The 12665-nt window shown below is 37.1% G+C and overlaps 1 protein-coding gene across 1 annotated transcript; it reads right to left on the bottom strand.

Moving 5' to 3' along the window:
* Positions 1 to 359: 359 nt before the first annotated feature.
* Positions 360 to 2866, bottom strand: LOC147882634 (uncharacterized). Its single transcript, XM_087400464.1, has 3 exons — positions 2807 to 2866; positions 1375 to 1499; positions 360 to 1208 (listed from the first exon to the last, which is right to left on the bottom strand). Exons 1-3 carry the CDS (start codon positions 2864 to 2866, stop codon positions 713 to 715), a joined length of 681 nt encoding a protein of 226 aa, XP_087256590.1. The 3' UTR covers positions 360 to 712.
* Between the last annotated feature and the right edge of the window lie 9799 nt (positions 2867 to 12665).

A 12665-nucleotide genomic window follows, 5' to 3' on the forward strand; every position in this document is an offset into this window, starting at 1 on the left:
GCCCGTGTAGGGCCTACTGGTTGAGTTGTCCTATGCACCCGTGTGGGTCCCGTGACTGTAATTAGCTATATATGCAGTGACTATGTAATTAGCTATATATGCAATGACAGGGTCTCTTGAACCCAAGACTATGTAAGGTTGTTTTTGTAACGAGGTTGCTTTGAAGCCAAGATCTCTAATGCAACAATTTTGTAATGCAATACTTTCTAAATTTGTTCTCAAAATTAGATGTTGTTTACAATTTGTCCGGACCGAATTGGGGTTATAAATTGCACGTTATAAATTTTTAAAAGTAGGAGACCAAGTAGGAGTAGGAGTAGGAGACCTTTAGGCCATCTATCTTTACAATCTCAACGATTTACAAGATCGAGGTCTACAAGCTAATCGAGACCATCTATCTTCCCGGCCACCCCTCCTCTCCTCCTTTCCACTCCTTAATAGGTTTGAGGAAATTTCTTCATGTATGGGGGACCTATTCACTCGTTGCTGGAAGAATCGTTATAGACTAGAAACTCAGGAATCTTGAGTGCAAATTCATGGAGGTAGGATTCCAGTAATGAACTGAACTATAATCAGACAGGGAAGAACATGTACAAGCTAGCTAACTGATCTTGAAGATCAAGGTTGAGATACTAATCACTTTCACTGGAACAATTATTATAGACTGGAAAGCAAGGTCGAAGAACAGTTAGCTGAAGTATAATCGTCCTCGTTAAGGATGATATATCAAACAGATCGGCAACGGCAGCGGGCTCGGCTTCATGCCCTCTTCCATCAAAATCTGATACATCATCTTGATCCACAGAGCCCCTAATCGCTTCAGACCCTTCAGGAATGCCGAGACTCGCCTTATCCGTAACCGTGTCACAATGCGCCGTCTCCTCCCTAGCCTTACAGTTTGCTTGTTCCGCCTTTCTCTTCTAGCTGCTTTCGCCGGCCTCCCCCTCGAACCTGGCTCACTCTTCAGATTGCCGTATGGAAACCTCCAGTACGACCTTTCAGCTAGTTTTTTGAGTTTTGATCGAACCGACCTTATGCAACGCCTCGCTCGTAAACAGTGAGACAATTTAAAATTGATCATACTCGAGGTCGATGTTGTCCTGTTTCTGCGTCCGGTGCATGATGCTGTCAACGTTTCTCTTACAAGCTCGTTCTCCCCATCTGTATCTTGCCCTGAGTTGATGTGTACGTTTTCCTGACTGGACATCCTGCGTCTCTCAGTCTGGCGACCGTAAGCTTCAACCAGGCGCTCTGGTTGTGGGCAAGTTTCATTATATTCTGTCTTTAATAAGCATAAACCAGCACAAAGGACAAGAGGTGGACCAATACAGTATCCCACCCTAAAGAATAACAGAGAAACCAGCGATAATTTACCGAATAGTATTCACAAGCGACTCGAACTGCAGCATAGCATCTATCTTTTGCTGGCAAAGAACCCCAGCAGTGCTCTTGTTAGCCAGTTCAAGAGAACTTACACAGAGACTACGAAGTGCAATATGCTAACAGAAGAAGTAGCTCGCCTACAATGCCAATTAGTTCGCCTACATAGCCAATGAAGTATACTAACCGATTCAGTCATTCCAAGGCAACGCGGCATCACACTCCACGCGTGAATTCAACTACCCCTGTTCATCTACTTTCTGCATCTACCTCCTGCATGCTTTTCCTCGGGTGGCATTTTTGTAGTCACCAGAACAGAAGTTGCGCATTATGTGCATTGCCATGAATGGATTAAAGGTAGTAATAAAGGGATTGCAACGGATATTAAGTTAAGATCTCGTTGATCAAGCATGCGCGCTGGATGCTGTGAAGTTGGGCCGGGGCGTCACACAGATTCCGTGAGAGTAACGAACAAGCTGAAGGCAATTGCGAGAGATGCATCGTAAATACAGGCGGATCTGCATCAATGAATGAGGGTGCAAGGAAAGTATTGCACAAGCATCATGCGTCCAACTGTTGACATTGCTTTTTGGTGTCCCTTCAGAGTATAGTTGTGAGCTCGCTGCTCAAATTTTCTTTTACGTTGCACTTTCGGTGCTTCAAAAGCCGTTCCATTTCCCATCATCATAGAATAATCACCCTCGCCCCTCTTAGCACATCGTGTCGATTCGTGTGTACTTTGCAATAACTGTACGTGCCTGCCCTAAATGCTTTTCGATTTGCTTTGATCACCGAAAGGCTCTCATTCAAGCTGCATGTCAACTACGTCAGTATGCACACATTACATTTTATGGCAGACTTTGTAGCCTTCAAATTTTGCAAGGTTTTTGCAAAAATATTACTAAAATGCCTTGAAATTTGTAGGTTTTAAGCAAAAATATTACTAAAATGCCTTGAAATTTGCAGGTTTTAAAAACTTGTACTATCAAATAATTTCCAAAATTTGTCATGCACTTCTGTGAAGGATGGTCCGTCTCACGATTATGCACTCTCTTCATGAAAAGCTTCTTTTCCAAAAATTAAAAAACCTTCACGCCCATCTATTTGGAGGCCTTCTACATAACTCTGCACGTTTATTTTTTGCAAAATTTAACTTAGTCAACAACACAAATTGTGGAAGTTTTGTGACCTCCTAAAGTTTTTAAACAAATCCAGATGTAACTTTTGCAATTCACTTGAGCATGCGGCCATTATATGATGGTGCTAGTGTCACAAACATGATGATGGAACAATGCTTGTGATACTCTTAGCAAGTGCTCATCGTGGTTAATTCTAAACGCATGGTAGACCAAACATATGCAATAGTTTTATTAAATATCATGGTTAAGCTACCAAACTATAGTCAGCAACTAGTTCCCATAATTACCTTCTTAAACGTCCCCACCATGGAAGCTCTTAGTGTGGATCTGCGACCAATTGTAGCCATGTTGATAGAACATGCATGTGAACAAAATGAAGACAAACTGAAGAGAGGCATAACATTACATTGTCCTCTTTTGTCACGTCTCAAATTCTCTATCTCGTTACTCTTGTTTCAATTCATATCCATTTTGTGCATTTTCCTATTCTCGATCATCAATTCACTTTTTATTGTCTAATGATTACTTCCTATGCCAAGGGTCCATATTTATTTAGGTGATTCTATGGTTATTCTTCTATTGTGGGCGATTATGTATTTATTCATTTAAGAATGAGTCAATGAGGGATAAGGGCTACTTTTCACTGCTCCTTTATTCTATTCCCACCCAACCTCATTACTTGTAAAGTGCAGTTGAGACTTGTTTCTATTTCCTATATGTTGGCATATATCAATCTTAAATGTAGCTCTCCTTCCAATGAGAACAAGAAAACTATTGTAAATTTAAGCACTTAAGAGTATTTTTTAACGGAATGAATCAACTTTGCAATCTATGGATAGATTACAACATCTTTCAATGAATTTGTATTGTTGTACATTTAACATTTTCAATTGTATTTGAAGTTATAATAGAGCTCCATGATGACACAAGGCACTAAATCTCTTTGAATATGTCCATTATCTTATTTTGATATGATGCAACTTTTGGTGCACATAAATATCTTCATTAATGATAGATACAGAACAGTCCATTCCTAGATCAATTATTATCAATATGAGAGAGATTATTATACCACCTAGGCCTATAAGAGCTCGATCATGGAAAAACCAATAGAGAACTTGAATGTCCATAGCAAAAATAGATTACTAAATAGATAGAAATAATTAGTGGACCAAATATTTAAAAAATATGAGTTTTGGGCATAAAATTTTAGTTCTTGATGTTTAGGGTGCGTTGTCATTGGAAATGTTATACAACTAGGGAGGGGGCTCTAAAGTGATTGTAATTGACAATGCTCGTTATACTATTTTTATTAATTAATGCCACAAGCAAAATAAAATTACATGATCAAATGTCTAGGACTGTATTTGGAAGCATCTGGATTTTGAGCTTCTTTTTTCCACTCCTTACTATAATCGTTGAGGAGCCCTAGTGCTATTTTACTTTAGCAAATTTGAATGATATTGGCCTACCCAAGAGCATATGGTACCCCATGTCCTCTTCCTCCATCTGACATTATGGGAGAAATGGGGTCTCAAAAGGGCCTACAATTAGTATTTTCTAATTTCAAGGGATTAGAGAGGGATTCGAGGTGTACCAATGAGAGTGCTCCTTTGTGTGGGGCAATGGTATGTTGAGGTGGAGGGATGGCAGGCATGTAGAGAGCCCATATTGGCTATCGATCTTACATTGTGGACCACCCAAACCACCCTCTTCCCCCCTTAACCCATGCTTGACCCTCCTCCATGTGCACCTACCCTAGATCAACCCAAAATCTTATTGAAGGATTTGTGGGACGCTTTAGGCAAATTTCTCTTCTCCTTTGGTGTATAGAATGTCTCCCCCTTCTTTCTGTACTCATCTGCTCTAGTCCAACTATCATCTCCCTCCATGATGGGCCCTTTTTGATGAATTTATTTTCTCCTCTAGCCTACTTTAGGTTTGTCCCCTCTTTCTCTTCTCCTCTTCCCTGTTCCAACTATTCTCTCCCTTCAATTTTCAAAATTTGGGTTGCCACACCTCCCACATCTAGTCAGCTCCCTCCTACTCTTTCCCCTTTTTTCCTGCCTCCTCGTGCTTTGTCCCCTCATGCTCTACCTTTGCTTTCTCTTTCCTCTCCTAATCTTCACCCTCTTTCTCTATGTCCTCTTTCTCTACCCTCTGCAATTGGTGCTCTTTCTCATCCAATAGTTGCTTTGTCCCCTCTTGGTCTGACCTCTTGTACAACAACTTCTTTCTCTCCTACATGTGTTTTTCCCCTCTTGCTTTGCCCTCTCATATAGATACAAGTGCTCTTTCCCCTCCTACAACTACTCTTTCCCTAACAGGCATGGTCAGGAATAAAGTGATAGAGGTTGGCAATATTGTGAGCTCCAATGTGTTCTAGAACACTAAAAATGCATTCGATGATTGGATGACTTGAACTTATAGTTTGACTAACTAGATAGTCATGGAAGGTTTTGGTAAGGGTCCACATAAGATTCTTAGAGCAAGAGAGGTGACATTTTTCATAGGTTAAAGGGCCACATCTTGACTCAAGGAGAATACAAATTTGGAAAGGAAGGATGTCTTGCCAAGTTGCAACATGAGTACAAGACAAAGGACAGGTACCTTGCTTCTAGGATACACATTGTATGCCATTATTTTTGTGTGCCTTCCTTGTCTATCTTCTTTACTTGCAAGTGTCAAGAGTCTCTTTCAACCTCGTTTTAACCTAGGAATTGGAAGTACTGACAATATAAGTTCATTGCCATTCTTGAGGGTTTAGATATTATTGACAATAAACTCTCTCTAAGTTATGTGTAGGAATACCTTTAAATTAGTTATGGAGAGTGCAATGCTAGAGTACTTCAACTTTACTTGGAATGGTGAAAAGGTAGTTAAGCATCTAGTGAATTGCATGAACAATGGCCCTTTCATCCCTCATGTAACATTAATAATGTGTTTGACTAGTGCAATCTCTCGATAAATTCTAGGTTTCATTTGCATATTTTTCTTCATGACTTGGACGACGTAGAGAATAGTGATGCAATTTATTTTGATGGTTAGACTCTATGGTTTCATGTCAAAAGTTTTCAGGTAATATGCCGCATTTGTTTTATAGTTTATATTTATTAGTTTTGGGAATATAAAGGGGTAAAAGAGGCACTTTTACTCCACTTTTATTCTAGAAACTATCATTTTGCTTTGCTTGCATTAGACAAAGGTCAATGAACATTGGAGGAAAGGGAAACCTTTAGGGATCAATCATGATTAAAAGAGAGGGATGCATAAGGAGAAAATGCTATGGTAAGAAACCTATGTATTGATTTTTAAAAATGGTCTTTTAATCTCATATGCTTTGTTAGGTCTACTAATGTAACGGTTGTTGACTTATTGCAGGAGGCATTTTAGGTTGATGAGTTATCTCCTCAGTTGAGTAGGCCAACGTTCATGGCACATTTGGTTGAAATCACTCATTGGTGCACTATATTAGTCGAGTACCAAGACACATTGTGGTCTTCCATGTCCAATTTTTCACAAGGGCCTACTTAGCTACTAAAGTGCATCAAAATATAGACAACTTGATCATTGTGATCCATCACATGGCTTCCATTAATGCATTTGTATCCAATTGGCAATGATGGAATAAACTTTGTTCTTGGCTACCAAAGTGGAGTGCCTTTTAATGGTATTTGTATTAGGAACTTACATGGGGATTTTAGAAGCCTCTATTTTTAATGTATTAGAGGTACCAAAGAGCCGGAGGTACAAGCTATGAAGAGTCTTTGTATTTTAATGGGGTGATTATATATACAAACATATATTTTCAATCACATTCTCATCCTTGGAAGATACCATGTCATATGTAATGTTTTTGATTCATCTATGGTTATATTTTGAATGTGATATTAATGCAATATAAGGTAATGCTGCTTTGAATTGTAGAGTGTTGAATACACCACCTCCGAGTTTGTTGTGTAGATAGGTGCATATTTTATATGTAAACATGTACCTTTTCCTTCATGTGTATCCAAAGTAATTACAAAACTATGACCCCCTCAACTTGTGACTAGTTTTTTGGGTACTCTACATTGAATTTTAACATTTAGAGAAAAATGAGTCTACTTATGCTCTCAAAAGCTTTGCAATTAGAGTTATAGTGCAAGAGTTATAGCTATTTTATGTATATTATTTTAAATTCAATTTAGGAAAATCTAACGAATATTTCAAGTCAATAAAATACTCTAGCTCAACCATGTTTGGTCATTTTGATGTGGCCATTTCTGGACATCTAGAAGGAATTTGATCGGGGCACTGAAGGAAAAGTTGATTGAGATGTCATGGGGTGTTTAAACATGCCAAAACCAACCATGGCACGACTTTGGTTGCTTGCAGGTTGCCTACCATTCGGTTTTGAATTGTGCAACATGGCTATCGGGATCATCCTTCTTGTGACCCTTAGAGTCATTAAACTTACACTTTAGACTGACTGTATTTGGTTTCATTGGATTGGTCGGTGGAATTGGTGGTCCTGCCACACCTACTAGATGGAATACTCCTTTTGAAGTCAATTGCCTTAGCACATTCATTTGAATTACTGGATTAGATTGTATATTTGGATTGGATTGGCTTACCAAACTTTTTTGGATGAATCAGATTTCCTTGTACTATTCGATATTAAATTTCTTTGATTTGTTGAATTTGACTGTGTTCTTGGGTTTGGTTGACTTATCAAAATTATTTGATTTGCCGAATTTGATGAAATTGTTATATTTCGATTGTCCAAATTTGAATTCTCAAAGTGGGTTCTAGCTTCTGCTTGGTCCTCCTATGTCTTCAGGTGATAATTTCAACTGAAATTGTTGCTATCTAGCCTTAAGCCTTTTCTCGCCTTGTTCTAGCACTTCCCAGAGCATGATTGTTCCGTCTATCCTTTGAGGTGCCACTGGGGTCAAAAATTGCAGACTGCTATGGGTGCTGCTAATTTGTTGTTCCTTGTTAGATTCTTCTATTGGTTCCTTGGCTATGGGATCCAATCCCTCTGCTACTAGTATATGATTTTCCTCCTCATCAAGTTATGTGTTGGATTCCTTTGTCCAAATCATCTAACTTGAAGTGGTTTGTATGATAGTTGATGGTTGGTTTGCCATACCAGCGAAGGCCACACTTTTGATTAGGGGCAAAATATTTAAATCATGCCACAACAGCTCTCCTGGCATAGCCATATGAACATCATCTTGAGGCACCACAGGGATGCTAACACACTATTCAAAATTTTTGGACTTTCTCTCTTGGTTTGGAATTTTTTTTGGAGCATATCCTTTCCACTCAACTTCACTTAGTGAGCTAAAAAATTGGGTTTTTTAGAGCACTAAATGGGTCACTTATATACAAATATGGCCTTATTAAGCTAAAAAATCAAGTGGTAACCTCTAATTTAAAAAAAAAAGGCTCAGTGAAGCTATAACTCCCAAACTCGTGCATGGTGCCCCCATCCAATAACTATAATAATAATAATAATAGTAGTCTCCTAACTCAAGTTCAATTTTAACACTATGAAGTGAAAATATGACACCATATGAAAAGAGTTTGTTGAATTCAACATATAAGTGGTGTATAGATACACCATTTTTTTGAAAAAAAAGAGTTTGTTGAATTCAATATATAAGTGGTGTATAGATACACCCTTTTTTTGAAAAACAAACCATACAATTAATTATCTTATTGGTGGTGTATAGATACACCATTTGTATGGAAAAAAGCATACAAAACATTATCTTATGCATCTAAATCTCGTTCAGAGTCATCAGATTCATGTAATGTATTTGCGCTTAATGGGTCAAGTCTTGCCAAATGATGTTTAATATGGACATGACTTGGATCAGGGATTGTGATACATTTTTCAACATTGTATCCATGCTTCATTTTAAAACTTCGTGTCCTCAATTTCCAACAATGAATAATGCTACTGACTTCCACCTCTGTTAATCCCTCATTATTTGGAACCCATTCACGTTTCTTTTGCAAGCATCCCTCATAAAGTTGTTTTATTGTATATCTTCTCGCAAGATTTTTCAATGGCTTTGGTTCATACCATAAAGCTATAAATGTTATAGGAGTTCCCTTGTCATCCCTTTCTATCTTAGAAACCTTTGCAACCCAAATTGGGCCACCTTGGTCATCCAACTCTAAACCTGGATCAGATGCCCAAACTGCAACAAATAGACCCTCTTCAATCTCATTATATGGTATAAACTCTGGTAAGGGTTTGTCTCCCTTCGTGCCACAATATTTTCGAGGTAAAAGGCATTCCTCTACTTCCTCCATATCTACTAACATATTTATATCCAAAGGAAAACTTGGTGACCTAGCTTATTCTGGCCAAAAGGATTCACAGTATTCAATGCTCATTAAATTTCCTTGTCTTTCTAAAGATTGGATAAGTGCTTCAATTGATTTAATTGTCTCCAAATTCTTAGTTGATTGCTCAGGATATTTCTGCATCATACTTTGAAGATGTTTAATGAAGGCTTTCAAGCCGTTCATTTCATCTATGTCAAGTGATTTGTTTTTTGCAAGAACAAATCTAGTTTCCTCCAATGGAATTATTTGTTGTAATAAAGCATATGACTCACTCCATAAATGATCTCCATCTACTGAGTAGTGCTTCCATTGCCTCACTGGAATATTGTTATGCATGTGAAACCGAAAGTAGTGTGGATTTGTGTGTCCTATTAGGGCATCATCTCCTGTTTGTAAATGTGGCTCTATGAATGCTCTCCAATCTACCATCCTCTCTAAGATAGCCACTTCTGATTCTTCCTTGCGAGAACCTCCAATTTTTTTCCCAATTCAAAATAGCATATCCTCCATTGTCAAAACATCCATTGTCTTCAACTCACCAAAGATAACACTAAAGATTTGATCTATGTCTTCATGTGTATGGCCGACAAGAAGAAAGCCAACTTCCACTTCTTCAAATATTTTCAAACCAACCAGCATAGAGCATAAAGCAAATATATATTTATTCTTGTTCTCTCTCCAACAATTATCAGCTTGTATTCGCAATGTGTTAGGCAAACATCCATGAGCATCTCTGACCTTTCTTATTGCTTTCATGATTGATGTAACAACCTGGTTACTATCATGGTCATGCAAACTATCAATCCATACATCACAAAAGATTCGGTATCATGTACTAATACTCCACACAAGTGTGTTTTTAGTCCATGTTTGCCCTCCAATGCCGGTGGGATATGTCTATATCATGGCAAAGTGGTTGTATTCTGGTCCATGCCATCAATGGTGATGCACATGGACTTATCGACATGTGAAATAGCTTCCTCTCTCCAAGAAGCATACAACTTTTGAGCATCCTGCACATGACATAAATGGATTGATCACCATTTAATATATCTTCCTCACTGCTGCTCACATTTACTATGTTCAATGGAATTTTTTAATTCATCACATGTCTTACATTTTGACATCCTTTGCTTTGATGGTGTCTTGACATGGCAAAAATCTGTACGCCAAATTTTGTACACGGTTGATCGTGAAATCATGCTCTCGTCTCTGTCTTGTAAAGTTTTATTGACATTTTCTAGGACGACCTTCTTTGTCATTCCCAAAGGAAGATGTTGTTGGCATTCGACACGTCCATCTAGCATTGTTTGTTGAAGATGAGGCTGCGGTAATGCATGGTCTTCGAGAACTTGCTTTAATGTTGCGGTTGCATTTATAGTGCTTCCATGGCATTTAAGCTTGTAGGTATTTCCATGAATTGTATAAATAACTTTTTCTTTCACCTCTGCCCAAATGGCCCAGTATGTGCCATGTGATAGTCCAGTTAACCATTGATATCCTCGATTGCAAATGGGTCTCCCATTAACCATGGGCTTCAATCTAGGTTTACAGTGTCTTGTGCTCAAATCTTGATTAGTGCCTTGATGAAGAAAGCATGAAAACTCTTGAAGAAGATAGTTATGTCTATTAGGCGCTGTCTTACTCCAAATACCAAGGCATATGGCTGCACAATCATCTTTCCCAACTTTTCTAATACAAAGTATCTTGCAACAAACTTGCATAAGCATCCTTTCCATATTCTCCTCGGATAGCATCACATGTCTCTTTGGTTTTGGAATTGATGCCATGATTCTTTGCCTCTTCACACTCACATACTTTCTTTTTGTAAATAGTGTCTTGCATTTTCTAGTTGTAAGACCATCAAACCTCGAATCCATTTCCCTTGAATCTTCATCTTTATAATCAAATGCTGTGTGGGCTTGAGAATTATTTGATACCTTGGAAATGGCAATCTGGTAGACATGTTCATTGATGTCAATTTGTTGCCAATGCCTCTTGAATTTTGTGGTTGAACTGTTTCTCCTTCGTAACTCAAGATTCTCACATCTATATTCTCTGGCATGCTAGCAACAATATTACAAACAACATGACAAGTCTCAGATTCTTTGCCCCTTTTGCCTTGTGTTCGAGTGGTAACATCATGATCATTGTCACTAATATCATCAATTCTTGTTATTGCATCACTTATCCCATCGATCTTTGCATGTATTTTTCTTTGTGGTCCCATCTTATTATTCTCAACACAAGACAAGTCTTCTATATCAATAAGCATGTTTGAGTCACTTGCAGCACAAGACAAGTCTTCTATACCAGTGAGCCTGTTTGAGTCACTTGCAACACATGACAAATCTTCTATACTAGTGAGCCTGTTCGAGTCACTTGCAACACAAGACAAGTCTTCTATACCAGTGAGTATATTTGAGTCACTTGCAACACAAGAAACCTTTTCTACATCAACATCTGTTACTATAATGTCCTCAATACCTGTGAGCATGCCACTATGATACTCTTGATTACTACTATAGCTTCTTATCAATTTGGATCCCATTTGTGTTATAGTCTTTCTCTTCTAATAATATTCCGTTGTGTCTTCCATGACATTGAAGGAAACTGTCTTGGGCAAACTTGATTTCAAGAAAGCTAACCCCCATTTACAAGTACTATGAACTTGTAGTTGAGACGTAGTATTATGGACGTCTAATTGTGAAGTACTATCCATTGCATTTTGAATGACACCTGCACTAGTCAACTTAATATCTCCACTATATAGAGAAAACTCTGAGCATAGCCCTTAAAGTTGCCAATTGCTAAAACTTCTCCGGAGCAAAATAACATCTCTACTTTTTCCCCCTGAAAATAAGTTTTCTTTGGAACAATTTCGTCTTGGTCCCAGAGTGTTCTATGTGCTTGCATATCAAATATGTATCCTATTGATTAGGGACAAACACATAGGCTAAAAGCACACCGATTCATATTTTCTTACATTCATGCTGCATGGTGTATCAGAAGGTACGATCCTTTGCAAAGGCTTTACTTTAAGTAGTTATAAGTCTACCTAGTCAAAGTATCCTACTGATTAGGGACAAGTACATAGGCTAAAAGTACACCGATTCATATTTTCTTACATTCATGCTGCATGGTGTATCAGAAGAAATGAAAAAGTATGTGATAAGAAATATGTATTCCATATCATGGATACCATGGATATCTGGTGGTTGCTAAAGTAAAAAAATAATATGGATGCAATGATACTGTAGTCTTCTAGATTCTATGGTTTTAAATACCTGCCTTACAAATACATTATCTAATTTTTCATTCTTCGACTAACTAACAAGTATTATACACATGGAATAAAAGCATACATGCTAAAAGTAAGTGTGTAAATTTTAATATTTTCTTATTTTTTAAATTAATTCAATTCTTTTATTGACTACTTTTTAAAATTAAAAGATTATTAGTATATAATCTACATAATTTTAAATGTTATTAATGTATAATATTAATTATTTATATATTTATTTAAATTTATATAATAATTAATTTATATTTATATTAGTTTTTAAGTTAATAATGTATAGAATAGCAATATATTCACTAATTCTTCATTGTTTTAAGAGTAAGTATTATATAAAGCACATATGCTAGAAGACCTCCCTTTCAAGTTATATTTTTTTAATTAATGTATTTATATATTTATTTATATAATAATTATATAATATTTATATTAATTTATAGATTAATAATATATATTTTTAGCAAAATTATATGTTAACATTAGTTAATAAAAATTTATTATAT

This window comes from Dipteris shenzhenensis, chromosome 29 (assembly GCF_047967505.1).
Source record: "Dipteris shenzhenensis isolate YYH24624 ecotype China chromosome 29, Dip_SZ_1.0, whole genome shotgun sequence".
Taxonomy (NCBI): Eukaryota; Viridiplantae; Streptophyta; class Polypodiopsida; order Gleicheniales; family Dipteridaceae; genus Dipteris; species Dipteris shenzhenensis.